Source organism: Plectropomus leopardus, chromosome 18 (genome assembly GCF_026936395.1).
Source record: "Plectropomus leopardus strain MGB_pleo_1.0 chromosome 18, ASM2693639v1, whole genome shotgun sequence".
Lineage (NCBI taxonomy): Eukaryota > Metazoa > Chordata > Actinopteri > Perciformes > Serranidae > Plectropomus > Plectropomus leopardus.
The window spans coordinates 30,935,858-30,962,500 of record NC_142193.1 but is presented as its reverse complement, the minus strand read 5'-3'; the positions used below and the strand labels follow the sequence as shown (position 1 = coordinate 30,962,500).

At 44.1% G+C, this 26,643-nt stretch overlaps 5 protein-coding genes across 9 annotated transcripts in view; 4 read left to right on the top strand and 1 right to left on the bottom strand.

Annotated features, from left to right (window-relative positions):
- Window positions 1-868, top strand: part of thoc6 (THO complex 6) — a 7,629-nt gene extending 6,761 nt beyond the window's left edge. Inside the window, exon 13 of the mRNA XM_042505326.2 lies at window positions 243-868. Within this exon, the coding sequence (XP_042361260.1) occupies window positions 243-323 (81 nt within the window). The 3' untranslated portion in view covers window positions 324-868. The remainder of the gene's footprint in view (window positions 1-242) is intronic.
- A 1,471-nt stretch (window positions 869-2,339) lies between these two features.
- On the bottom strand, window positions 2,340-15,321 carry med15 (mediator complex subunit 15). 5 transcript variants are annotated; one of them, XM_088069313.1, is made up of 18 exons: window positions 15,140-15,321; window positions 13,822-13,909; window positions 13,682-13,733; window positions 12,885-12,908; window positions 12,555-12,719; window positions 12,071-12,369; window positions 11,428-11,841; window positions 10,746-10,868; window positions 9,362-9,511; window positions 8,910-9,028; window positions 8,706-8,833; window positions 7,576-7,710; window positions 7,125-7,188; window positions 6,962-7,028; window positions 5,055-5,212; window positions 3,894-4,060; window positions 3,709-3,807; window positions 2,340-2,941 (listed from the first exon to the last, which is right to left on the bottom strand). In XM_088069313.1, exons 1-18 carry the CDS (start codon window positions 15,205-15,207, stop codon window positions 2,805-2,807), a joined length of 2,457 nt encoding a protein of 818 aa, XP_087925439.1. In that variant the 5' UTR covers window positions 15,208-15,321; the 3' UTR covers window positions 2,340-2,804. The 5 variants fall into 5 exon arrangements, with proteins under 5 accessions (XP_087925439.1, XP_087925440.1, XP_087925441.1 ...); XM_088069314.1 differs by having other exon boundaries at window positions 10,746-10,865; window positions 15,140-15,320; XM_088069315.1 differs by lacking the exon at window positions 10,746-10,868 and having other exon boundaries at window positions 15,140-15,320.
- Window positions 15,322-16,244: 923 nt separating this feature from the next.
- Window positions 16,245-20,024, top strand: LOC148186542 (uncharacterized). The gene is made up of 2 exons (XM_088069464.1): window positions 16,245-16,335; window positions 17,457-20,024. Exon 2 carries the CDS (start codon window positions 17,508-17,510, stop codon window positions 18,444-18,446), a length of 939 nt encoding a protein of 312 aa, XP_087925590.1. The 5' UTR covers window positions 16,245-16,335; window positions 17,457-17,507; the 3' UTR covers window positions 18,447-20,024.
- LOC148186541 (uncharacterized) lies at window positions 16,267-22,793 on the top strand. The gene is made up of 2 exons (XM_088069463.1): window positions 16,267-16,335; window positions 20,338-22,793. Exon 2 carries the CDS (start codon window positions 20,390-20,392, stop codon window positions 21,329-21,331), a length of 942 nt encoding a protein of 313 aa, XP_087925589.1. The 5' UTR covers window positions 16,267-16,335; window positions 20,338-20,389; the 3' UTR covers window positions 21,332-22,793.
- Window positions 20,452-26,550, top strand: LOC148186540 (uncharacterized). Its single transcript, XM_088069462.1, has 2 exons — window positions 20,452-20,563; window positions 24,364-26,550. Exon 2 carries the CDS (start codon window positions 24,418-24,420, stop codon window positions 25,363-25,365), a length of 948 nt encoding a protein of 315 aa, XP_087925588.1. The 5' UTR covers window positions 20,452-20,563; window positions 24,364-24,417; the 3' UTR covers window positions 25,366-26,550.
- The last annotated feature ends 93 nt before the right edge of the window (window positions 26,551-26,643 follow it).

Below are 26,643 nucleotides of genomic sequence, written 5' to 3'. Positions count from 1 at the left end.
ATGACTTTAAAATCAGCTCAATTCACGTTTTAAAAAATCTAACTGTGTTTTAAACGTTAATTTTCAGTTTTTGCCTTTTCTCGTGTTTTTTGAGAACGAAACGTTTTTTTGAGTTCAGAGGTTTAAACTTGTGAAAGACGTCTGAACGCAGCACAAAAAAAGGTTTCAAAGGGTTAACTGATCCAGAACATTTTGTAAAAATATAAAGTGAATAAAATCTTAACTGTACTTCCTGTCTGCAGGTGCTGACGGTCGGAGGCAGCAGCGACCACATCGACGTCTTCACCAACCTGTCGTACAGAACCTTCTCACTCAGCTTCTGACGCGCACACACACACATACAGATATACACACACACACACAGATAAACACACACACACACACAGATATACACACACACACACACACATACAGATATACACACACACACACACAGATATACACACACACACACACATACAGATATACACACACACACACACACATACAGATATACAGATATACACACACACACACAGATAAACACACACACACATACAGATATACACACACACACATACAGATATAAATAACACACACACATATATACACACACACAGATAAACACACACAGATAAACACACACACACATACAGATATATACACACACACACAGATAAACACACACACACACACAGATAAACACACACACACACACACACAGATATATACACACACACACAGATAAACACACACACACACACAGATAAACACACACACACTCACAGGTTGAATGATGTATGATTGTGTATCTTCTTCTGTTGTTGGAAACTCGACTTTTGTATCATTTAGTCTGAAAATAAAATGTTTTTGTCTGATTTTATACAAACTGTTTTTCTTCTTCTTGAGTCTCAGTCACCTGTCAGAGTCACAGTTACCTGTCAGAGTCACAGTTACCTGTCAGAGTCACAGTTACCTGTCAGAGTCAGTTACCTGTCAGAGTCAGTTACCTGTCAGAGTCAGTTACCTGTCAGAGTCACAGTTACCTGTCAGAGTCACAGTTACCTGTCAGAGTCACAGTCACCTGTCAGAGTCAGTTACCTGTCAGAGTCAGAGTTACCTGTCAGAGTCACAGTTACCTGTCAGAGTCAGTCACCTGTCAGAGTCACAGTTACCTGTCAGAGTCAGTCACCTGTCAGAGTCACAGTCACCTGTCAGAGTCAGTTACCTGTCAGAGTCAGTTACCTGTCAGAGTCAGAGTTACCTGTCAGAGTCAGAGTTACCTGTCAGAGTCAGTTACCTGTCAGAGTCAGTTACCTGTCAGAGTCACAGTCAGAGTCAGTTACCTGTCAGAGTCAGAGTTACCTGTCAGAGTCAGAGTTACCTGTCAGAGTCAGAGTTACCTGTCAGAGTCAGTTACCTGTCAGAGTCAGTTACCTGTCAGAGTCAGAGTTACCTGTCAGAGTCACAGTTACCTGTCAGAGTCAGAGTTACCTGTCAGAGTCAGTTACCTGTCAGAGTCAGTTACCTGTCAGAGTCACAGTTACCTGTCAGAGTCACAGTTACCTGTCAGAGTCACAGTCAGAGTCACAGTTACCTGTCAGAGTCACAGTTACCTGTCAGAGTCACAGTTACCTGTCAGAGTCACAGTTACCTGTCAGAGTCACAGTCAGAGTCACAGTTACCTGTCAGAGTCAGTTACCTGTCAGAGTCAGTTACCTGTCAGAGTCAGTTACCTGTCAGAGTCACAGTTACCTGTCAGAGTCAGTCACCTGTCAGAGTCACAGTCACCTGTCAGAGTCAGTTACCTGTCAGAGTCACAGTTACCTGTCAGAGTCACAGTCAGAGTCACAGTTACCTGTCAGAGTCAGTTACCTGTCAGAGTCACAGTTACCTGTCAGAGTCACAGTTACCTGTCAGAGTCAGTTACCTGTCAGAGTCACAGTTACCTGTCAGAGTCACAGTCACCTGTCAGAGTCACAGTTACCTGTCAGAGTCAGTTACCTGTCAGAGTCAGTTACCTGTCAGAGTCACAGTCACCTGAGCAGGTAAACATTCAGCTGATCCTTCAGACGCACGCTGATATCACGGTTATTATAGAAATAAGGGTTATAGAACGGGTTGAATCAGTATTTCGGCTGAACATCGGTATCGTGACTGTCGGCGGCAGCTGCCGTTTTTCTGTCTCTCGGGATAAAAAGCGTCCCGCCATCCCGGAGACAAAAGAAAACTTCCTCGCTGTTGGGAGGAAAGAACACAGTAAACAAAATAAACAACAACAGCAACAAACGCCGGCGTCGGCCCAGAGCCCGTGAGGATGAAGCTGTTGGTCTGAAAATGAAAAGTTTTCGATTTCCGGATTTAAAAAGTTGAACTGAAGTTTTTATTTATGATAGCAAAAGAAAAAAACAAAAACATTTACATTTTTTTTTTACAGTTTTTCTTTGCAGCGGCGCCCCTGTGGCCCAAACCCGGAACTACAACGAGACCAAAACAGGAGCTGCGTTCAGGAGCAGATTAAAAACCAGGAGAAACGACAGTTGAGCTGTGCACGGCCTCCGAGTGCAACACCGCGGGTAAACTGATGTCTGCAGGTGAGTCAGGAGTCTGAGTTTACCCAGAATGCATCGGGAACGATGTCAGGATCAGACCACATGATGCGTTCAGGGACTGACACGAGCGTGGGGCAAACAGCCGCTCTATATTTGCGTCAAGTCCATCAGACTGTGGTGTCCATGGAAACGTGTGTGTGTTTCAGAGGGCGTGTTACTGACAGGACAGGTGGGGTCAGGTGGCGGGTGGGGCTTCAGATGGTGGGCGGGGCTTCATGCGGCGGACAGGCAGGCCTGGCGGACGCTCTGAGCCCAGGTGTTGAGCAGCTCGGTCACGGAGTGTTTGTCGGGGAGCTGCAGCAGTTTGGACGTCATGTTTCTGTGAACCGTCTGCAGGAAGCTGTTGGCGCCTGGTGGAGCACACAGGTCATGTGATCACAGGTCAGCTGATCGACAATCACACTCACACGTGTTGGTTTTACGATGTTTTCTTGAAGTTTAAATCTCACTTTTTAATGAGATTTAACCTCCTGAGACCTTGTTTTTTTTTCGGTTTGCATTTTTAATTTCTCCGAGCTTTGTGCACGACACGGTGCAACTTCAAAGGACAAACAGGAGACAAGCTGCTTTCAAAGTCGTGTTTTCTTGAAAAATGTCTATTTTGTATTTCTTAACATTTTTGGGCATTTCAAATAAAAATAATTTTTTTGTTTCTTTCAGAATTTTTTGACAACTTTTAAACAAACAAAGAAGGTGGATTTTCTTTCCATTTTCATCCCCCCACTCCCCCACACCCTTTTTTTTGGGCAATTTTAAAGAAATAAATGGTGCTGCTTTTTGAAAAAAAATTTTTTTGGTGATTTCTTCAAATTTTAACAATCAAAAAAAGGCAATTTTTCCTTTCAAATTTTGTTTTTTTTTCTTCAATTTCTATTTTAGTTTTAAAGATTTTTAAAGTTTGACAAGAAAAAACATTTTTTTCTTTAAACATTTCGGGCCACATTTCATTTCTTTACAAAATTTTGGTGATTTTTTTAAATGAGGAAATATTTGCAAATCTCAGGACTTTTCCTGGTTTTCATGACCGTAGGAACCTGACAAATGCACCTCTGCCGAGCCTTTCACTGTGTGGAGAACAATCTGTGGATAAAAGCTGGAAATGGCGAAGTTGCCTCACCATACTGGTCCCCGTCGTCGGCCCAGTACGGACTCTGATCGGGATAATCGGCAGGAACGCTGAGCTGCAGCGGAGGAACGCTGGGCAGGTTTTTATCATCTGACGAGAGAACAAACGGCGGTTAGACAATCGTCTGCTCGGCTCTGACCTTCAGCCCGACCTTCGGCTCTCCGAGTCCGTCTCACCCAGTTTGCAGACGAGGTGCACGGTGCCGTTGTTGCTGCAGAACGAAGGATCCAGGTTGACGAGGAACTTGACGTCAAGGCGCGCCACCTCGCCCTGCAGGATGTTGGGGATGGTCTGCCGCTCGTCCTCCTCGTGTTTGCGCTTCCTCCCGGAGACGTTGGGGCCCCTGAGGACCAGAAACACAGCCGAGGATCAGTGATTCGCACGTTTTTCAGCTGCAGCTTCAGCCGAGATTTAAACTCACTGAGAGACTTTTTAAAAATCACTTTGAAGTGTTTTTTTTCTTTTACTTCTTTTTGTGCTCATTTCCTGCATTTTTTTCTTTTGTGAAGCTGAAGCAGTTTTTAGTTTTATCTCCTTTCAGGAGCATTTTTAGGATTTGAGGACACTGAGGGCTTAGTCCAAACCTCTGTCAGGAAAAAAAAGAAATCATGCCTTCCAAAAACGCTGGCCTGCAGGTCTGGAAGGCGTTATTTTTTCATCCAAGATTTTTGGCAATTTATTTTTCCTTTAAAAATGTTGGTGGTTTTTTCTGACATAACATTTTTGCTGCTTTTCTATTTTTTGTTTACATTTTTTTTGGTTGATTTTAATGACAATATGCTTTCCAAAAACGCTGCAGGTCTGGGAGGTGGGTGTGTTCTTTAAAAAAATTTGGCAATTTTTTTGGCGATTTTTAAAAACTTCTGGCAAATGTTTGTCCTTTAAAACCTTTTTTTAATTTTTTTTTTCTGTTAGAACTTCTGGGCGTTTTTTTATTCTTTAAAACTTTTTAAAAATATAACCTGTCTTTCACTGTGCTGATATTTAGTTGTTGTATTATTAGGACATAATTATTAGTTGATGTATATCAGTTAGTTGTATTGATGAAAAAACCCTGTGATGATTTTTTTATTTAAAAATAGGGTTAATTTCCGTTTTCTTTTTTTCTCTAATTTGAAACATACCTTCAAAACCCACGGGCTCGCCAAAATAAAAATGCCCCAAATTTATCACAGCTAGAAACTGAAGAAACAGAAAATATTGCTGGATTTTCAAACTTCGGAATGTCCCTGAACACACGTCTCTAAGGACACAGTGTCCACTCTGGAGACGGTCTCCTGTGTGTTGTTGGTGACCTGAACCTTTAAATGTGCTCTGACTGCAGAGGAGAGACGTACGTGATGGGGGGTCCGTGGATGGCGGTCATGGCGGGGGCGAAGGTCCGGTACAGAGAGTGGTTGAAGACCGGAGAGCGGATGTTGGCCATGACGGCGTCCAGCAGCGGCTGACACAGATACTGCTGCTTGGTGGCCACCGGGGGGGGAGGGGGCGTCGGCTGAAACCACAGAGACAAATTCAGATTTTATAAACGGAGATTGAGACGTTACGGCGTTTGAAATCGGGCGTTTACTGGCACTTCTTCCTCCCTCATACTTTATCACATTTTCCTTCTCGGGGTAAAAAAAAAACTGATTTTATCTTCAGTGGTTCATGTCCAGCTCGAACAGGCGAAAACAAGGCCCGTCTCACACAGCAGCACGTCAGCAGCACGTCAGCAGCACGTCAGCAGCACGTCAGCAACACGTCAGCAACACGTCAGCAGAGCGTCAGCAGAGCGTCAGCAACACGTCAGCAGAGCGTCAGCAACACGTCAGCAGAGCGTCAGCAGAGCGTCAGCAACACGTCAGCAGCACGTCAGCAGCACGTCAGCAACACGTCAGCAGAGCGTCAGCAGCACGTCAGCAGAGCGTCAGCAGCACGTCAGCAGAGCGTCAGCAGTACGTCAGCAGAGCGTCAGCAGCACGTCAGCAGAGCGTCAGCAGTACGTCAGCAGAGCGTCAGCAGAGCATCAGCAGCACGTCAGCAGAGCATCAGCAGCACATCAGCAGAGCGTCAGCAACACGTCAGCAGAGCGCTGAAAGTGTTTTTTTATTTCGGCGCCCATGTTAACAAGTTAAAGCATTTACACTGTCCGCCTGCGCAGCGCTTCTCAGCTGCGGCACATCAAGAGAAACGGTGGCTGATTTTGTCTGCATGCTGCGCGCGTTTGTTTCAGACAGAGTGAAAATGGTGTTTTTATATTGACTCTATACTACTTTTTACTGCAGTTTAAAGTCTCTCTGTCACAGAGAAGTACACAAATACAAAGACGTCTGTTTTACTCCAACTTCCCTGCTTCTGTTTCAAAATAAAAGCCCCCTGACAGTGGCTCTGTGGACAGAATCCCAGCAGTTGCTGACAAGGCATTTTATTTTGAAACATTTGCAGGACCGTGTTGTTGACAATGCAGGAGCTGCACGACTTCATAAATGAGAGGAATTTGTGCTTATAAATGTGGAAATACAGAAGTCATAGCAGCAGGAAACCCGCTGCAGCTCAGCGAGGCTGCAGTCACACGCTGCTGACGCGTGCCGTGTGAAACGGGCCTAAAAGACGACGCGAGCAGAGCTGAGCAGATAATCAGGACACAGAAACAGCTGAGAGGCAGCGAGGGGAAGCATTTGGAGTTCAAACTTTAAAAAGTTACGTTTGAATTTGTTTGAAGTGGAGTTGCAAAAGGTCGTTACATTTCCGAAACATTTCTGCAACAAGTCAAGCTCAGCAGTTTCTTTCAATATAAAAGTCCTCTAAACAAAGACTTCCCTCTCAAAATGACCCTCAAATCTTCCACAAACCTTCAACTGCCGACTCTGTGATCCTGTGACAGGAAATCACTCCATTGATCAACCGATGAATGTTGAATATTTGTAAACTGTGAATGATTTATGAATTCTTCTTAATGGTTTGTTATTACGCATATTTATTTATTTTTCTTCTTTGTCTCTCCCAGTTTAATTCAATTTGCTTTACTGGCATGAATGTTTGTAAAACAATATTGCCGAAGCCTCAGATACGATTAAGTGACGATGTAAATTATGTATATAAATAGCCTTTGTTAAAAAAAAGGAAAGTAAGAATAGTAGAAAAATTTAAATCAAATTAAAAAAAAGAATTCCTCCTGTGAAAAGGTGATAGCTGTATGTCCGACTGACCAGCGAGACAACGGTCAAAAACCACAGAGGCAGAATCAGAGTCGTGTCCTCACCACGGCCATGTCGTTCTTCAGCTTCTCCAGAGCGATTTCACACTTCTGCAGCGTCTTCAGAGGACACCTGCGGGTCAGGGACAGACACACAAACGGACAGATGGACGAGGTGAGGGACATGCGGCAGTGAGCTGGTGGGAGGACGTCAGTGATCGGCTGTTACCTGGTGTTTGGGTCAGTCAGGATGTTCAGCAGACTCTTCATCTTACTCAGGTCCTTCTTTCTGTCTGTCAACACAAACAACAAAAACCACCAAGTCAAACCTCCGCAGGTCGGTTTTCTCAAAAACGCAACAGGCAGCTTAACAGGACAGAGCCCCCAAAAATACAGTTTCTGTCCACACTGAACGTCTCTACAATCAGCTCAGACTCAAGGTGGGCGCCTCAGGTCCTGCAGTGATGGCTAAAGACATGTCACCATGACCTTTGACCTTTGACCACCAGATTCTAATCAGTTCAGTCTGAGTGAACGTTTGTGCCAAAGTTGAAGAATTTCCCTCCAGGCGTTCTTGAGATAAGAAGAATGTGTTGGACAGATAAAGACCGAAAAAAGAGCTGGAAATTTGAAAATAAATAAATAACTAAATATTCGTGTTTGGAGCCGTGAGCACGGACCTTCGTTCTTGTCGATCTTGTTGATCATCCTCCGCAGAGGCTCGATGTATTTGGAGAGCTGTTTGAGTTTCTCCATGTACTGCTGGTCCTCCAGAGACGTGGCGCCTGCTGGACTCATCACCGAGCTGGGGTTACCTGCAGGACAGGAGAGGACAGGAGAGGACAGGTGAGGACGGGAGAGGACGGGAGAGGACGGGAGAGGACGGGAGAGGACGGGAGAGGACGGGAGAGGACGGGAGAGGACGGGAGAGGACAGGTGAGGACGGGAGAGGACGGGAGAGGACAGGTGAGGACGGGAGAGGACGGGAGAGGACGGGAGAGGACAGGTGAGGACGGGAGAGGACGGGAGAGGACGGGAGAGGACAGGTGAGGACGGGAGAGGACGGGAGAGGACGGGTGAGGATGGGAGAGGACGGGTGAGGATGGGAGAGGACGGGAGAGGACGGGAGAGGACAGGTGAGGACGGGAGAGGACAGGTGAGGACAGGTGAGGACGGGAGAGGACGGGAGAGGACAGGTGAGGACAGGTGAGGACGGGAGAGGACGGGAGAAGACAGGAGAAGACAGGTGAGGATGGGAGAGGACGGGAGAGGACAGGTGAGGACGGGAGAGGACGGGAGAGGACGGGAGAGGACGGGGGAGGACGGGAGAGGACGGGAGAGGACGGGAGAGGACAGGTGAGGACGGGAGAGGACGGGAGAGGACGGGAGAGGACAGGTGAGGACGGGAGAGGACAGGTTTACATTTTGGAACATGTTTCCACTCGGCGTATTTTGTATTTGCAGTTTTGATTTGTGCGGTCTGAGGGTAAATGGAAACCCGCCTGCTGACACAGAGCGGCCTCCTCCAGGAGGAGCTCGCACCAGAAAGAGGAGTGAGCAATAAATCACATAGACTCCACGTATCAAAATAAAAGCACCAGCACTTTGATTTATCTAATTATAACAAAACTTTATTTAACTTTATACTTAAACATTGAGCTTTATCATAGCAGTACTAAATGTGACTTTACTATGACAGTACGCTATTTAACTTTATACTTTAACATTAGAACCGTATTTTATTGAGCTTTATTGTGGCAGGACTTTATGTAACTGGTTCAGCATTTCCTGTTGATGAAAGCGTGTGCACCTGGAGTGTTGAGCGGCCCGGGAGAGGGGACGCCATAGTTCTGGGGGGTGCGGGCGTTTGCGGGACTCTGCGAGGGCTGAGGGGACGGGCTGGGCTGGAACCCCCCGGGAGACGGCGTGGGACCGGAGCTGGAGACAGGAAGTAGATTTAGAAGCAGCGTCACAGTGAGCGGTCGGTGTGGGCGTAGTTAACACCTGGGCGTACCTGGCTGAGTTGGGCTGTGAGGTTGGGGGCTGAGGGGACGGTGGGGGAGGGGGGGGCATCGACTGCGGCGTCTGCACCTGCACAGGTGAGGGCGATGACATCATTGAATGCTGCTGGACCTGCGGAGGACAGCGATTGGACAAAAACAGAATCAGCCATAATCGTACATAAATGCATTTAACCCTTTAGGCTCCACTTCACTTTACAAACGTGAGACCAAGAAAAGCAGAAAATTCTCATCTTAAAGAACCTGAATCATCTTTTTTTGTGTTTTGCTTGAAAAAGTATTAAATGACTAGATTCTCTGTTGCAGATCTTTTTTTTCACTCGACTTAAACAGTTTTTACACTCAAATCCTGCATCCTCGTGTCTGACTGACGCGCAGCTCTGCAGCGTTTGTGATGAACTTGAAGCATGGGGAGGGGTCAGAGGTCACGCCGGGTCAGAAATACCTGCTGTGTCATTGGCTGTCCTCCCACCGCAGCAGCGGCGGCGGCGGCGGCGGCGGCAGCTGCAGCAGCGGCGGCGTTTGGAGGCGGGATGGAGGGATTGAGCGGCGCTCGAGGCAGCCGGGGAGGAATCTGCATCCCGGGGCGGACCAGCTTCAGAGGACAGGGACAGCAGAGACAGACGACAGAGACGAGAGGACAGGTGAGCACAGAGCAGGCACACATGCACCGCAGAACGTACGCACACGCACGCACGCGCGCACGCACACACACACACACACACACACACACACACACACACACACACACACACACACACACACCACTGTCTTTCTGTACCCATGATGGACTACGAGCTCTCTGCCTCTCACCTTCCTCTCTCTTCATTGGACGAGTGTTATATGCAGAGTTCCCACACATTTTCAAAGACAAAATTTCAAAAACTTTTCTCGGACTTTTCAAGGATCCATAACTTTCCAGTACCTTCAGCCTGAAGAGCCGTCCACAAAAACATTAACTATAAAAACAGACTTTTATAAATCCTTCCAGCTCAAGTGGATGGCAGAGCCCACACTACAACTATGAAGCCTGAGACATCAGCCTGAGACATGCAGCCTGAGACATCAGCCTGAGACATCAGCCTGAGACATCAGCCTGAGACATGCAGCCTGAGACATGCAGCCTGAGACATGCAGCCTGAGACATGCAGCCTGAGACATGCAGCCTGAGACATGCAGCCTGAGACATGCAGCCTGAGACATGCAGCCTGAGACATGCAGCCTGATGGCTCCTTTATCAACATCATCACTGTAAAAAGTGACTTCATCAGAGCGATTGCAGACTGACGTAGGTATGTTTGACCAGGTTAAATTGTTTTTTTGTTCCTGACTCCACCTTCTGCTGGGAGCGGGACAATCCTGATTTTTTTTCTAATCTATCAAAGGTAACCTGATCCTGCTTAAAAGTTTTGAACAACCAAGACTAGATAATACGATCGGATCCAATTTCAGAATCCTTTTTTTTTTTTTTTGGTCAAGACTCGAACACCCGAAATCCTATCAGATTACTTCTGAACAATCAAAAGTGGAAATGGAAAAGGCTCAATGAAGGGATGTCCGAGCTCTTTTTTCTTTACCCAGTTTGTCTAAAACATCCTTAAACTTCATCATTATTAAACCAAGTAAAAACCAATAATTTAGGCTTCTTGTACATTTCCCCAAATTCAGACACTTCTTCCCTAAAACATCTCTGAGTTTTGAAGCCTCTGTGGGTGCAGCAGTGTTAACGAGGTCAAACCAAAACTCTCACACATTCGCTCTGCGGCAGCGGATTTCATTCACATTTTTTACACGTAAAGCTCCTGAGCTTCAGGTGGCTGCGGTCTCACCTGTCCAGGTACGGCGGCGGCGGCTGCAGCAGCGGCGTTGAGCTGCGCCTGAGCTGCGGCTTGCTGGGCTTGTTGCGCTACTTGCTGCGCCTGCTGCTGCTGCTGCAAGGCTGCACGGGCCTGCTTTCACACACACAAACACACACACACACACAAAGAGGCAAAGCATGCAAGCAGAGGGGGGGTGAGCCAGACTCCAGGGACATGATGGAGTAATTTATGAGCTGCAGTGTGACCAACAGATTTAGTTCTTGTAGCATCAGAGGAAACAAAGGTCTGACTGGTTTGCAGCCTTTAATCTCAACTTTAAAAAATTTACTTTACACAATAAAAACGAGCGACTTCCTCAGACGGCTGATCAGCCCTGTTCTCCACAGGGGAGTCTCTCTGAGCTCCCTTCCTTACACCGCCTTTATATTTTTTACAGTGTGTGATTTTAGACAGCATGCCGGCATCACAGAAACACCGTCTATCTGATTTAAGTCCGATGAAGGTGCAGCCGTACTGTAACACTAATCGGTGCGCTACAGTTTACCTCTGAGGTCTGAAGATTTGGGTTTTAAGAGGCAAATCAAAAGGCTGCAAAACGACTCCTACAGTTTCTGTTTCTAGCTGCAGGTGATTCAGACTCTGCAGACCCTCTGAGAGCCAGCAGCACCTGCAGAACGCCGCACCATCTCACCTGGAAGGCCTGGATCTTCAGCTGGTGCTGCTGCTGCTGCTGACTGAGCGAGTTGATGGGGACGTGCTGAGCGGACGTCATCGGGCCGGCCAGAGACTGAGGCACCATGCCGGACTGCTGCTGCTGCTGCTGCTGCTGAGAGTGTGGAGGCATCTGACCGGGCTGAGGCTGCGCCTGAGCCTGAACCTGCTGCTGCTGCTGGACCATGTGCTGGATGGACTGGGCCTGGGCCTGGGCCTGAGCCTGGGCCTGGGCCTGAGCCTGAGCCTGAGCCTGGGCCTGGGCCTGAGCCTGAGCCTGAGCCTGGGCCTGGGCCTGGGCCTGGGCCTGAGCCTGAGCCTGAGCCTGAGCGTGCTGCTGCTGGAGCTGCAGCTGCACCATCTGCTGCTGCTGCTGAATCCTGGTCTGGTGCATCTGCAGTGTGGGAAGGAAAGATGTTAGGTCATAACACGGCTTCATCATCTGTCAACGAGTACCAACAGTTTCTAGAAAAAATTACTTTTTATTTTCTTGAACAATTTGGGGGATTTTTTTTTTTTCATTTTGGAGATTTTTAAAGAGCAAATTGGGGGATTTACTTTATTTATTTTTTTGGGCTTGGTGTAAAGGGTCTGTGTAATGTGGTATTTATCTGGTTGTATACCTGGTTCTGCTGCTGCTGGTTCTGGGCCTGTTGCTGCTGCTGGTTCTGGTGCTGCTGCTGAAGCTGCTGGTTCTGGTGGTGCTGCTGCTGCATCTGCTGCACCCTCAGCTGCTGCTGCACCTGGAACTGCTGCTGGATGGCGGCGTTCTGCTGCTGCTGCTGCTGCTGCTGCTGCATGGCGGCGTTCTGCTGCTGCTGCTGCTGCTGGGCCTGCTGGAACTGCTGGAACTGGATGGACTGCTGCTGCTGCTGCTGCGCCTGAACCATCTGCTGCATCGGCATCTGGCCCGGACCCCCTACTGCGGAGCGAGCGAGAAGAAGGTGAAGCACAGAGACGCTCTGTGGCTCAGAACCAGTCTGAGGGGCGTCTGGAGTCTCAAACACACACAACGTGCCAAAGCGGAGACCGAAGGTAAGAGCAGCGCTGACGCAGCCGGCATCCACCGAACAGCAAACACACACCACACGGAGGAAACACACTCACTGGCTTGTGGGTTTCCAGCCACCCCTGCCATGGCATGCTGGCCTATCTGCATCTGCCCCATGGCCCCCATGCCACCCACTGGAGCACCGGTGGGGCGAGGCCCCATGCCAATGGCGCCCGGGCCCCCTCCAACCCCTGTCAGGTTAGTCAGGGCATTCATGGGATCTAGCAGAAGGGTAGACAACAGATCATATTACGCAGCTCCGACATGCAGCAGAAACCATCAACACCATGAGTCTGGTAGTGAAAGTCCAGCAGAGGACAGAACACGGCAAAGAAAAACTCCATGGACACTGACCGGAGACGGAGACAGGGACAGAGTCCACTTACCTGGACCGCCCAGCGTCTTCTTGTCTGGAAAAGAAACACAAGTTATCAGAAACTGCGGCGCGTCGTCTGATTACTGAGCGATGAGCCGACGACTCTGAGGCTTCACGCCATCAGCTGACGGTCGGACCCTCGACACACGAAACACACTCACAGAGTTCACACACCGTTTCCGAAAATCCTTCCAGGAAAAGTTAAAGACCAAACATTCTCTGAAACGATCGAAACTCCTTATCACTCCTTTTTCATTCATTTATAACAGCTTTGTTAAATAAATCATTTTAATAATAATAATAATAATAATAACTTTAGAACAGGATTACAACTGAATATTGAGTAACTTAGGGACTGTTTGTTATTTTTAAAGAAAATTTTTATTTAAAAAAAATTAATAAATAACTAATATTTAAAAAGGCTTCCTTTTATTATTTTTGTTGATTTAATTTTTTTTGTTGTGATTTTTGGAGAAAAAAACATATGTTTTTTTTCCCTTTTTTTTCTTAAAATCATTTTTACAGTTTCAAAGGAAACATCTGGGGGATTTTCTGACATATTTGTACCTTTTTTTTAAAAAAACTTTTGGCATTTTTTACACATAACATCTGGGCTTTTTTTTTGTTTGTTATTTCTTAAGGATTTAGTTTGCCTGCGTGTTCCAGGGTTGAAACTGCTATTTACAAAGTCCATCATTTTCCATGTTTTTCACGACTGATTTTAAACGTACTCCAGTAAATTCACGAGTGCCAAATTCAAGCACCTCAGGCACCTGGTGTGAAGCGTCGTTCAGGTGAAATACTTACGGATGTCTCTGAAGTGAATGATGAGCCTCGCCACCAGAGATAAATACTCCTCCTGGGGAATAAAGTGAGACGGTCACAACGCGTCCGTCAGAGGGAACATTGTCTCTGGGACAGACGTCCTGCAGAGGACCAGTACTCACTCTGGATTTGGCTTTGACGTAAACGTGGTTCTCCATGTCGTTGCTGGACTTGGTGTGTGCGGTTCCTGCCTTCCTCATGGCCTCCTCGCTGAGTGGAAACACACTGATCAAAAACTCGACAAACACACCACACACACCTCTTCAGCAGCAGGAACATTCATGATCTTTTCTCGATGCAGTTTTTAAATTATTTTAATATATGTCGTCCAAACAGGAGCTGCAATTTCATTCATGCATCCGTCTCTTTCCTGGTGTTATTTTACTGTCTATAAGTACATTCGACCAGTGTTTTGTTAAAAAAAACTGCTGTGTTTGATTTTATGTCAATAAACTGACCTTTTTTTAATCTAATATTTCAGTTTTCACCTCTAACATGTCAGTATTTGCTATTTCTGAGTCCTCTGTCGGTGAAAACAGGTAATTTAATATCTTTAAGTGGAAAGTGTAAAATTCTGGTGGTCATTTTCTGACATTTTAAAGCCTAAACAACACATAACATACACATACATATACATATAGTACTGTGAAAACTTTTGTAGTATGTTTTACTGCTTTGGTTATTAGGTGAATTCATTTTAAATTTTGAGTATATATAGCAGACAGGAAAGGAGGCGAGCCCCCCAAAAAACACGAAATGTGCAACATAAACCTTCAAATTTCACTGTAAAAGTCTGATTTTAAATTAACCATTAGACACATGACATGAATACTGTGTATGTACAAAACCAATATTAACGCTACATATTAGCAGTCTTGTTTTTATTGGTTTTAAACACAGCGTTACATCGTTACATATATAAGTACACAGTGTGTACTATGTTCATCCATAAATATATGGAAATACGGTGTAAGATGTTCATACATTTTAAACACAAATAAATCGGTTTGTTTGAGACAGAGGGATTATTAATAATAACTAATAATTTCTGTATACGTTTGATTTTAACAGCAGTAAATGTCGGTGTGTGTCTGTGCTCGGTTCAGCATCACAGTGATGGAAACAGTCAAACCGGTGAAGAGTTAACCCGACCGGAGTAACAGCTAACGATGCTAATTATTAAATATCATGTAAAATTCAATAAAGCATATTTTTGTTATTTCCTTAAAGGAGGCCGAATTCAAACATGGGCCCGAACTTTACATGACATGTCCTTTATCGTGTTAATTAAAGTGTTTTTCGTTCGTTTTTAACGACTCGGTGTTAATTTACACGTTTTTTAAACGCGGTCCGACGTGACGTGTTTTCCTGTCAGTGCTAACGTTAGCTTAGCTCGACGCGCTAACGCAAAAACACAAACAAAAGGACTGAATGTCTCACATCTGAGCGACGACTTTCTGTCGGAACTGCGGGCTCCTCCAGTCGCTGTCGGGTCCGGGGACTTCCATCGCGGAGAGTCGGTGTTTCTGGAGGATTTTACCGAAGAGTTGACTGTTTTCTCTCCGCGCTTCCTTCTTCCGCTTACGACAAAATGGCGGCCGCCGTTTTCTGTGAATGACCGTTACCGCCGCCTGCTGGACGGAGCGGGAAACCGTCACTAGACAGGGAGGAGGGTTAGGGACTGTGCGTTATTTATCAGAGGAGAGGAGATGCTGTAAAAAAGGGGAAGGCATGTCAAATAATGTTTAAAGCACTGGGGAGGGGCTTGTGTTTTATTTTGGCTTTAAATGAAGGTCATACAACTTTAAATGGCTGGATTTTCTTGAAAAAATGCAGTAAAAGTCAACGAAAATCCATCAAAAAACAAAAAAAAACTTTGCCCAAATTGTTACAGAATTTTTGTTAATTTTTGTTTTAAAGAAACCACCAAAATGTTTTCATGTAAAAGTATTCACCAAAAATCTGAAGGAAAAAAATATACCAAAAATCAATACAATTTTTCAAAGAAAAATGATTGGCAAAAATTCAATGAAAAATCATCAAAAATTATTACTTTAAAAAAAAATTAAACAAACACAAAAATAGCCATTTTTTTTAAAACAGAAAAAAGAAAGATATATATATATATATCTGCAAAAATTCAATGAAAAATCACCTTTACAGTAGGTGGGAAAAAGTTAAAATTGTTAGAGAGAAATAATAATAATAATAATAATAACAAAGAAAATAAATCACCCAAAAACATTTTTTGAAAAAAATCCCCTTCTTTTAAAAAAGATAAAAGAATTTTTAAAAAAAAACACCAAAATGACCCCATTTAGCCAGAAACAGTTAAATAAGAAATTAAAATAGTTGGAGTCACATTTCTGACAGTCCTTGAAAACAGGCCTCCTCTGAGATTGAGGAGGAGAAAGAAGCAGAAACATTACTTCAGTCGATGTCCTCAGTAGGATTTCAGCCAGCGTTATTGGACAGCGATGGTTGATGCATGTCTGTGTTTGTCCCTTTAACGGTCAGGGTGGAGCAGATCACACAGAAACCAGATCTGCTCTCACAGACTGCAGCGTCACTGCCTTCATCCCATCACACAGGAACTGCAGCTGAGACCACATCTGGACACATCTCTCTGAGCTAAGGTAAAACTAAATTCACTATCACTATCTCAGTTTTCAATGAGTCATACGAATAACGGTTTGAATTTGGATGTTTATAATTAAATGATTAAATTGTCTTTTAAAACTTGAAGAAACCAAAAAGTGAGATAAACATGTCTTCAAAGTATATGTAATATTTTAATATACATTTTTTAAGATCAGCTCAGACCTCCAGCCATCGTGTTTGATTTATTCAAATAAGAGATCAGTTATATTGATTCTAATGTTGCTTGATTTAAAACAAGAAGCTGATTGTAACAGAGAACCCCGAAATGAGTTGTTGGTTGGATGTGCTATTTGTTGGATGTGTTTTTGGTTGGTTGGATGCATGTAGTTGGATGTTGTGGTTGAATGTGTTTTTGGTTGGATGTTTTGGATGGGTGTGCTTGGTTGGATGGATTTGGTTGGATGTGTTTTTGGTTGATGTGTTTTTGGTTGGATGTGTTATTGGTTGGATGTGTTTTTGGTTGGATGTGTTATTGGTTGGATGTGTTGTTGGTTGGAGGTGTTGTTGTTTGGATGTGTTATTGGTTGGTTGTATGTAGTTGGATGTTTTGGTTGGATGTGTGTGGTTGAATGTATGTGTTTTTGGTTGGATGTTTTTGGTTGGGTGTGTTTTTGGTTGGATGTGTTGAAAATCTGCAGGTCCTACACTCATCCTGTAAACTGAGGGTGGGCCTCCAGAGATTTATCGTTTAACGTATTCGCTGAACTCCACAAACAAGATTTTATAACACATCTGGAAAAGTGACATTTGGCAACTTCTATTTGCCTGACCACTCCTTGTGTTTATACGCATTGAGGCTGTTTAATTCCTTCAACCTTTTCAAAGTATCTCTCCTTTGCTTCCTTCTTCAGCTTCTCTCTGTAGGGTTTGTTTCACTTCCTTTTGGACTAGTCCATTGTCCTTTTTCCCTTGGAGAGGCGTGTCCCAGAGTGCATTGTACCATGATGTTGTTGCCTATTTGTTGTATCCATAGACTGTATAAACTCCATGAACACAGCATCAACATGAGGAGGAAAACAACGCTTCGATTAAAGTAGAGACGATGTTCAAAGATTATGATGAAAAACTTCACTGTGTGTTATTTTCTGTGTTGCAGTGTAACACAAAACTACAACCTCCATCTTGAATTTGATCCTGAGGCAAGAAGATGGGTAATGTGTGTGGGAATGCAACAATAAATGAGGAGCACATGAGGGCACTCGAGGAGGCGTTACTGAAGCATTTTGTGATGCGCCTCGCCAGGGGTCCAGATCTGCGAGTCCATGAGAGCATTGTGATCTTCTGCAGCCTCGAGTCTTCAGACAATCTGAGGCAACACTTGAAGAAGAGGATAAAGAAGACGGGTAGACGGGCTGCAGGCTGGATCAAGAACCTGGCAGAGAAACTGGGAGACTTGACATCAGCTCCTGAACTGGCGGGCCTCGGAGCGTTGGCCGTCGCCTTTCTTATCGACACTGTTTCCTCCAGTCCGCCTGAAGAGAACATGAAGGGGTCGTTGCAATGTGTGTTTGCTGACGAGGAGGCGTCTGAGGTCTGGGGCCATATCGACAATTCTCTACAGAGATGCATGATGCACATTAAGGACAGAGACAAGCTAAAGGACAACATCAAGTGCATTGAATGCCAGCTGAGCGCCGCCCTCACAGAGTTAAATAACTTCATGGTTAGGGATGGACACATGTCAACTGCGGCTCTGAAGGCCTGGGTGAACGGATCAGCCTTCCACGTCCAGATGCTGATTCACCTGGTGAGACTTGGAGGGATTCAAAATTGCGACCCTGTGGAAGGACTCCTCTGGGCTTACCAAAACGACCTGGACACACTGTTCCAAAGGCATCGGGAGATGATCCAAGCAAAGTGTAGTTTGAGAGAGAGTCCTTACTTCATGGCCCGTAATAATAGATATTTTGTGGATGAAGATTCAAAGTGGTATGTCCTGGATTATTTCACCAGCTATGACAAATACTTTGAGGCGTATTATTATCACAGGTATGGCAGCCAGAGGCGTGAGATTCAGCAGTACTTCAGTGACATTGGTCAAAACCTGCAGAGACTGGCCGATCAAATAGGATCCTTTAATATCTAATGCCTTGTGTGTGTCCTGCCTGGGATTGGACTTGACTCTGTATCATGGGTGATTTGACTTGGACTTCACAGCCTGATGAGTTTTTCTTTTAAACTCTGACTTGTCTTGTTCTCCTGGGTGTTTTGACTCGAAGTAGTTTTAGTATTGGGGATGTTCAGCCCTCTCATCCTTAATCGTCTTTTCACTCAAACTCATCTTGATCTCGTGGCTGTTTTGACTTCGACTTGTCTTGTGGGTCTTTGAACCAGTACTTGTCTCAGTATCATTGGTCTGGTTAGACAGATTTGTCTTGGTTGCTATGATTCTGGCTATTTTGTGGGTGTTTTGACTTCAGTAGGACTTAATATGTTCTCAAGGGTGTTCTGACTTTGATTTGTCTCCTTCGGGTATTGGGGATGTTTAGATTCACAGTCATCTTAGTCTTGTTCTTTTTTTTCACTCAAACTCAACTTGATCTTGTGGGACTTTGAACATGGACTTGTCTCAGTGTCATGGGTCTATTTGTTTCTTTGATTCTGGTTGTTTTGTGGTTGAATTGAACTTATAATCTCAAGATTGTTTTGTTTCTTTTAACTAGAGTTCATTTTGGTATCATAGGTCTGGTGGTCTGGTGACTCCGACTTAATTGATTCTGATTGTTTTTTGGGTGTTTTGGCTCAGACTAGACTTGTCTTTTTCTAGAGTGTTTTAACTCAGACTTTTCTTGGTCTTCTAGGTTTCTGCTTTACAGGCCTTTTGTCTGGTTATTTGGTTATTTGTCTGTTATAAAAAAGACACAACCTTTCATGGATGACACATTAAAGAAGAAGTGAACGGATGCCTTAAGTAAAACCTGATTGATGTTTACATCTGACCTGTGTCAGTGAGGCATTAACACACCTGCTGACCAGGTAACCTCACAAAGATCTAGACCTCCTGTGTCTTGTTCTTGTGGACTTTACCAGAACAAACCTCAGCCTTCAACTGCCAAAATCCACACAATGAGGCACGGCTGGAGTCACAGGGCTGCTTTTGTGAGCACGTGTGTGCTTACTAAAACTTTTTGCACCTACAGTAAATAAACGCAGTTTACTGTTAAACTCGGCTTTGTCAGGTCAAGGAGGAGGCCTACAGAAATGGTGACAGACTCATGTAAAACAAGGTTAGAACTGACACTGACAAAAGGAGATCAGAGGAGCTAAGAGGAGCTACCCTGAAAACTTTGAAGACAGTCAATGACCCTGCATGAGTGTGGAGAGGCCTGCAGGACATTACCGACAACGGGGACCAACTAAGTGGCCGACCACCTGAATGTGTTTTACTGGAGGTTGGAAAAACAGAAGCATCACACAATCACATGACCTCCATTACTCAGATTACTTGATTTCACCGTAGACTGCACAAATAGTGGACGCAGCTACCATCACCCATTGGTTTTTTGGACTACCATCTTAAAGTCTTGAATCCAAAGCAACTCCATCTGGACAGCTGTAGCGGCGACTCACAGATAGCCTGTAATTTAAAGAGGCTCCTCCCTCAAATATGTGTAACTTTAAGCCTTGATAAGATTTAACCCTCCCCTCCCCAGCTGTCTTAGAATGACCTGTGATGTCTAAGTCATATAATTTACAAAACAAAACAAAACAACACAATAAAATACAGAAATAAGTACAACAAAAAGATAAATGTTTACGAAAAAAAAACCTTTATCATGCTTTTGTGTTTCTTGTTTTAAAGAGCCTAAAAAAAACTCTATATCCAAATGGTTTTTGTACAGAATATCTATGTGACTACAGCTCTATAAATGTCACCTCAACATGAAGAGAAATCCAAAGCTTCAATGAATGTAGACACAATATTTTGATATAAACGAGATGAAAATGTTCACTGTGTGTTTCTCTTTGTGTTGCAGTATATACTCAAATTACAACCTCCATCTTTGATCTGATCTTGAAAACAAAACGATGGGTAACATGTCCAGTGAAGAGCAGATTGAGGCCAAGAGGCAAGACCTGGACCGTTTTGTGAAGCAAATTCCCAAGGGTCCAGACCTGACAGTCAACAAAAGCATCAAGATGTTCACCAGTTTGGAGTCTTCAGATCACCTGAGGCAACACTATGAGACGAGGAAAATCCAGGTGGGTGACTACGTTAAAGACTGGATCAAGAACCTGGCTGATAAGCTGGCTGACATTAAATCAGCTCTTAAACTGGCGGGCCTCGGGGCGCTGGCAGTCGCTGTCTTCATTGACGTAATTTCCATGTGTTCACCTGAGGAGAGCACAAAGGATGTTCTGCGATCTGTGTTTGCTGAGGAGAAGGCGTCTGAGGTCTGGGATCAGATCGACGAGTGCCTGAAAAGATGCATGATGCACATTAACGACGACGACCAACTGAGGAGCAACATTGGACGGATCGAATGCCAGCTGAGCGCCGCCCTCACAAAGCTGAAGAACTCCATGGTTAGGGACGGACACATGTCAACTCCGGCTCTGAAGGCCTGGGTGAACGGGGCAGTCTTCCACGTCCAGATGCTGATTCACCTGGTGAGACTTGGAGGAACTGAAACGTGTGACCCTGTGGAAAGACTCATCTCACTTTACCAGAGAGACCTGGACTCACTCTTCCAAAAGCACCGGGAGATGATCCGGGGAAACTGCTACCTGGATGCCTTTAGCAACAGGGCCCCTCGTGCTCTAGGTCGCCGTTTCCCGGCCGTTCATTGGCTGGTGAATGAAGATTCCGAACGGTTTTCCATGGGTGCTTATTGCACCTACGACGAACACTTTGAGGCGTATTATGATCACAGGTACGGCAGCCAGAAGTGTGAGATTCAGCAGTACTTCAGTGATGTGAGCCAGAACCTGGAGAAGCTGGTAAATCAGATAGGATCCTTCAGTGTCTGATGAAAGAGACAACGATAAATCTGAAGAGATACAGCACACGAACACAAGTGTGTGACAGCTGAACATGTGGTCCAAAACCAGGACTTTGAGCACAGAGGCAGATTTATCAGGGCTGTAGTACTCAAGTCTGGTCTTGGTGTCGAAAATGATTTTTCTTGGAGTTGTCCCAGTTTTGTGGGGGCGTTGCCTCGATTTGGGCTTATCACCATGTCAAGAGCGTTTTGACTCCAGCTTGTCTTGGTCTCCTGGCGTCTTAACTGAGACTCATCTGGGAAGTACAAATATTTAGACTCAGAGTTGTCAAATCCTTAACTGTCTTTTCACTCAAACTCTTGACCTTGTGGGTGTTTTGACTCAAACTTGTCATGTTAGTCTTTGAGCTAGGACTCTTCTTGGCATCATGCGTCTGTTGATTCAGACTTGTCTTGGTTTCCCTGATTCAAATTGGTTTGTGGTTGGACTGGACTAGTCATGATCTCAAGGGTGTTCCTTCTCCACCCTGTCTTGATCTTTTGGCTAACTGACTCGAACTAGTCTAGGAGTTCAGATATATAGACTCAGAGTTGTTTTGCTTGTCTTTTTACTCAAACTCCTCTTGACCTTGTGGTTGTTTTGATTTTGACTTGTCTTGGCCTCATGACCCCAACTTGTCTCAGTCTTCTGGGATTTTTGACTCAGTCTAGTCTGGGTATTATGGATGCTTACGTTATGACTCATCCTATCCTTGATGGTCCCTGATCTTGTAGGCGGTTTGACCCAAACTTGTCTTGTGAGTCTCTAGCCTGGGAATTGTCTCTGTATTGTGGATCTATTGAATCAGACTTGTATCGTTAACTCAGTTTTTTTTCATCATTGTTTTGACTCGATGTACCCTTACAACAATTCCCAAGGTGTTCAGATTGAGCTTTGACTTTGTTTTCTTTATCTCTTGTTTTGACTTGTAATTGTCTTGGTGTCCCACATTTAGTAGTGTTTTGACTTGTCTGGGTCTTGCATGTGTTTGACATGACAAGTAAAGTGAGGCAAAACACCCATAAGACTAACACAAGACTCAAAACACTCACCAGATGTGACGAGTCCAATCCGAACTGAAAAACACCTGCATGACGGAGACGAGTCAGAGTAAAATGATGCGTACAAACTGCTTTAAATCTGACTCAGCTCTGTCTCTTATTGTCTCTGAACATAGCAGTACAGCACATTGGCGAACTTGATGTACTCACATGATTCTTGCAATTACTAGATTGTATCTAAATGGTTGAATGTACTTATTGTAAGTCCCTTTAGATAAAAGCATCAGCTCCATAAATGGAATCTATTGCACTCTATTACAGTGCTAATGCTCTTGCACTGTGTTTGTTTACAATCTACAGAACTCTTGACTTTAATAAAGATGTTACATGTAGTTGGTCATTGTTGCTTCATATATATATATATATATATATATATATATATATATATATATATATATATATATATATATTCATCTACATGTATGTGCATGTTCAAGAAATATTTCTATTGACCTCTCTGTCTGCAGCTTTTCTTGTTTTGATCTGTTTGTGTCGTCCTGTAAACTGTTTAATAAAGCTGATGTAAAAACCAAACAGCTTGTGTTCACACTGAGAGAAAAGTTACAGCCAACATGTTGACGACACACATCCCAATAAAAGACCAAATAAATCACAACTAGAATTAACGTCCTTTTGAAGTCATGTTTCAGATACTGGTTGGTTATTTTCCAGAGTTTTCCAGGACTGTCCTCAACTTACAGTTTAAAATTCAGACAGTATTTTGAGTTTAGCAGATATTAGTCTGCAGATATTTCCTGATGACCTTGTCGATATGTTAAAGGGTGCTGTGGTGCAGCTGAGCAGCAGGGGGCGCCATCAGTCTGTTCTGATTTTACTTTCACTTTCAAACATCAGTTTGACTTAAGACAAAATCTTTATCAGACAGAGACTGGAGCCGAGATCACGCCCGGACAAATCTCTGAGCAGAGGTAAAAACTGGAACTGTACTGGCATGTGTTTTTACAGTAAATAGAAATACAGTATTTAGCGAAGGAAGTTTATTGAATTCTGCAATATTAAAATTTATCTAAAGCCTGAAGCCTGTCTGCAGCCATGGAAAAATAATTTAGAGCCTTTGAGTAAGTCAAAGAAGTAACTAGCAGACCATTAAGATATTAAATTACAAATAGCCTAAATCAGACTGAGGCTAAAGCTAATAGACTGAGGCTAAACCTAACAGGCCCCAGGTCATGATATCATGCATCAGTAGTGACATTTATTGTTTAAATTTTAAATAGTCCCTTCTAAATACGATTAAATAGATAAAAATATGCTAACTGCCTGAGGCTAAAGCTAGCAGGTCCAAGGTCTTGATGTCATGCTAACAGACTGAGGCTAAAGCTAACAGGTCCCAGGTGACAAGTCATCATCTTCACGAGTGAATCCGTATTAAACACAGGAGTATAAAACTGTATCCATAGGTAGAAAGCTAGTTTACTGGAAGTGCTAATGTTAGCAGCATCAGATAAACTCACTGTTAAATCCATTTCTTTTTCTTTTTTTTTTGTGATCAAAGTTTTATTTTGTTTAGTACAGAGAATAATACTGTCTTAGATATACATAGTCGCATCTCAACCACATTTGCCCATGTTTTACAAATTTTGCGGGTACTGATACTCCAGAAGTAAAGTTAACCTTTTGTCTTACCCTCCTCTCCCCCGCTTCCTTAAAACAACCTGAGATGTCTATGTCGTATAATTTTTAAAAATACAGAAATAAGTGCAACAAAAAGATGAATGATTATGGGGAAAAATCTATTTCATACTTTTGTGTTTCTGGTTTTTAAAGAGCCCAAAAAAAAGAACCGATATCCAATATGGCTTTGTAAAGAGTATCTATGTGACTACAGCTCTATAAATGCCACCTGAAGAGAAATCGTAAGCGTCAATGATTGTAGACACAATATTTTGATATAAATGAGATGAAAATGTTAACTGTGTGTTTCTTTATGTGTTGCAGTCCAACACTGAAAATTACAACTTCCATCTTTGAACTGACCCTGAAAACAAGACGATGGGTAACATGACCAGTGAAGAGCGGATTGAGGCCAAGAGGCAAGACCTGGACTGTTTTGTGAAGCAAATTTCCAAGGGTCCAGACCTGACAGTCAACAAAAGCATCAAGATGTTCGCCAGTTTGGAGTCTTCAGATCACCTGAGGCAACACTATGAGACGAGGAAAATCCAGGTGGGTGACTACGTTAAAGACTGGATCAAGAACCTGGCTGATAAGCTGGCTAACTTAGAATCAGCTCCTAAACTGGCGGGCCTCGGGGCGCTGGCAGTCGCTGTCTTCATTGACATAATTTCCATGTGTTCACCTGAGGAGAGCACAAAGGATGTTCTGCGATCTGTGTTTGCTGAGGAGAAGGCGTCTGAGGTCTGGGATCAGATCGACGAGTGCCTGAAAAGATGCATGATGCACATTAACGACGACGACCAACTGAGGAGCAACATTGGACGGATCGAGTGCCAGCTGAGCGCCGCCCTCACAAAGCTGAAGAACTCCATGGTTAGGGACGGACACATGTCAACTCCGGCTCTGAAGGCCTGGGTGAACGGGGCAGTCTTCCACATCCAGATGCTGATTCACCTGGTGAGACTTGGAGGAACTGAAACGTGTGACCCTGTGGAAAGACTCATCTCACTTTACCAGAGAGACCTGGACTCACTGTTCCAAAAGCACCGGGAGATGATCCGGGGAAACTGCTACATGGATACCTTTAGCAACAGGGCCCCTCGTGCTCCAGGTCTCCTTTTCCCCGTCGTTATTGTTCATTGGCTGGTGAATGAAGATTCCGAACGGTTTTCCATGGGTGATTACTGCACCTACGACGAACACTTTGAGGCGTATTATGATCACAGGTACGGCAGCCAGAAGTGTGAGATTCAGCAGTACTTCAGTGATGTGAGCCAGAACGTGGAGAAGCTGGTAAATCAAATAGGATCCTTCAGTGTCTGATGAGAGAGAGGCTGACAAATCTGAAGAGATACGGCACACGAACACAAGTGTGTGACAGCTGAACACGTGTCCAAAGACCCAGGACTTTGAGCACATTGGGGCTGTAGTACTCAAGTCTGGTCTTGGTCTCAAAAATGATTTTTCTTGGAGTTGTCCCAGTTTTGTGGGTGCGCTGCCTCGAATTGGACTTATCACTATGTCAAGAGTGTTTTGACTCCAGCTTGTCTTGGTCTCCTGGTCTCCTAACTTAGACTCATCTGGGAAGTACAAAAAGCATCAGCTCCATAGATGTAATCTATTACACTCTATTACAGTATTTATTCTGTTGCACTGTGTTTGTTTGCAATCTACGTAACTCCTGACCTGAATATAGACGTTGTATGTAGTCGGTCATTGACTCGTCATATATATTTATATATTCACCTACATGTATGTGCATGTTAGAGAAATATTTCTACTGATCTCTCTGTCTGCAGCTTTACTTGTTTTGATCTGTTTGTGTCGTCCTGTAAACTGTTTAATAAAGCTGATGTGAAAACCAAACAGCTCCTGTTCACACTGAGAGAAAAGTTACAGCCAACATGTTGACGACACACATCCCAATAAAAGACCAAATAAATCACAACCGACGTGGACATCCTTTTGAATTCATGTTTCAGAAATCGTTTAGTTATCAATCAGAATTAATCGATGTTTGAAGAAAATGAAAGTGGAAATCAGTGTGTATGGCCATGAAAACATCACACCACCAACCCTACACACTTTAATACAACATTTTCCAGAGTTTTCCAGGACTTCCCTCAACTAACAGTTTTAAACTCAGACAGTATTTTGAGTTTAGCAGACATTAGTTAAATATGGTCGACTATGACTCTGTTTTTGATCCACGGAGGTTTGATTTTTGTCAGACTTTCCTTGAGCTGAGAAAAGAGATTTGACATCTATGACATCATCACAGTGTGCAGTCTGAGCTGACTGGGATCTACCGCAGAGGTAACCCTGGAAGTTAGAAACTTTTTGGCGACGGCACCAAGCAAGCAACTCCACTGAATGACACCATCTTTGGTCTGCTCTGTTGGTGTCAATAAAGTCTGTGGTCCTTTCCTCATATCATGCTAACACACACTTCAACAATTACAGAAACAAATCTAAAAACCTTGTGATTTGCTTGGTTTCATTTGTATTGATTTTTCCTGCTCTGATCTTTTAGCCAGAAACAGTCCGTCCTTCTCAGCTGATTGATCTGTGTGAAATATTGTAATAAAACAATGATTAACA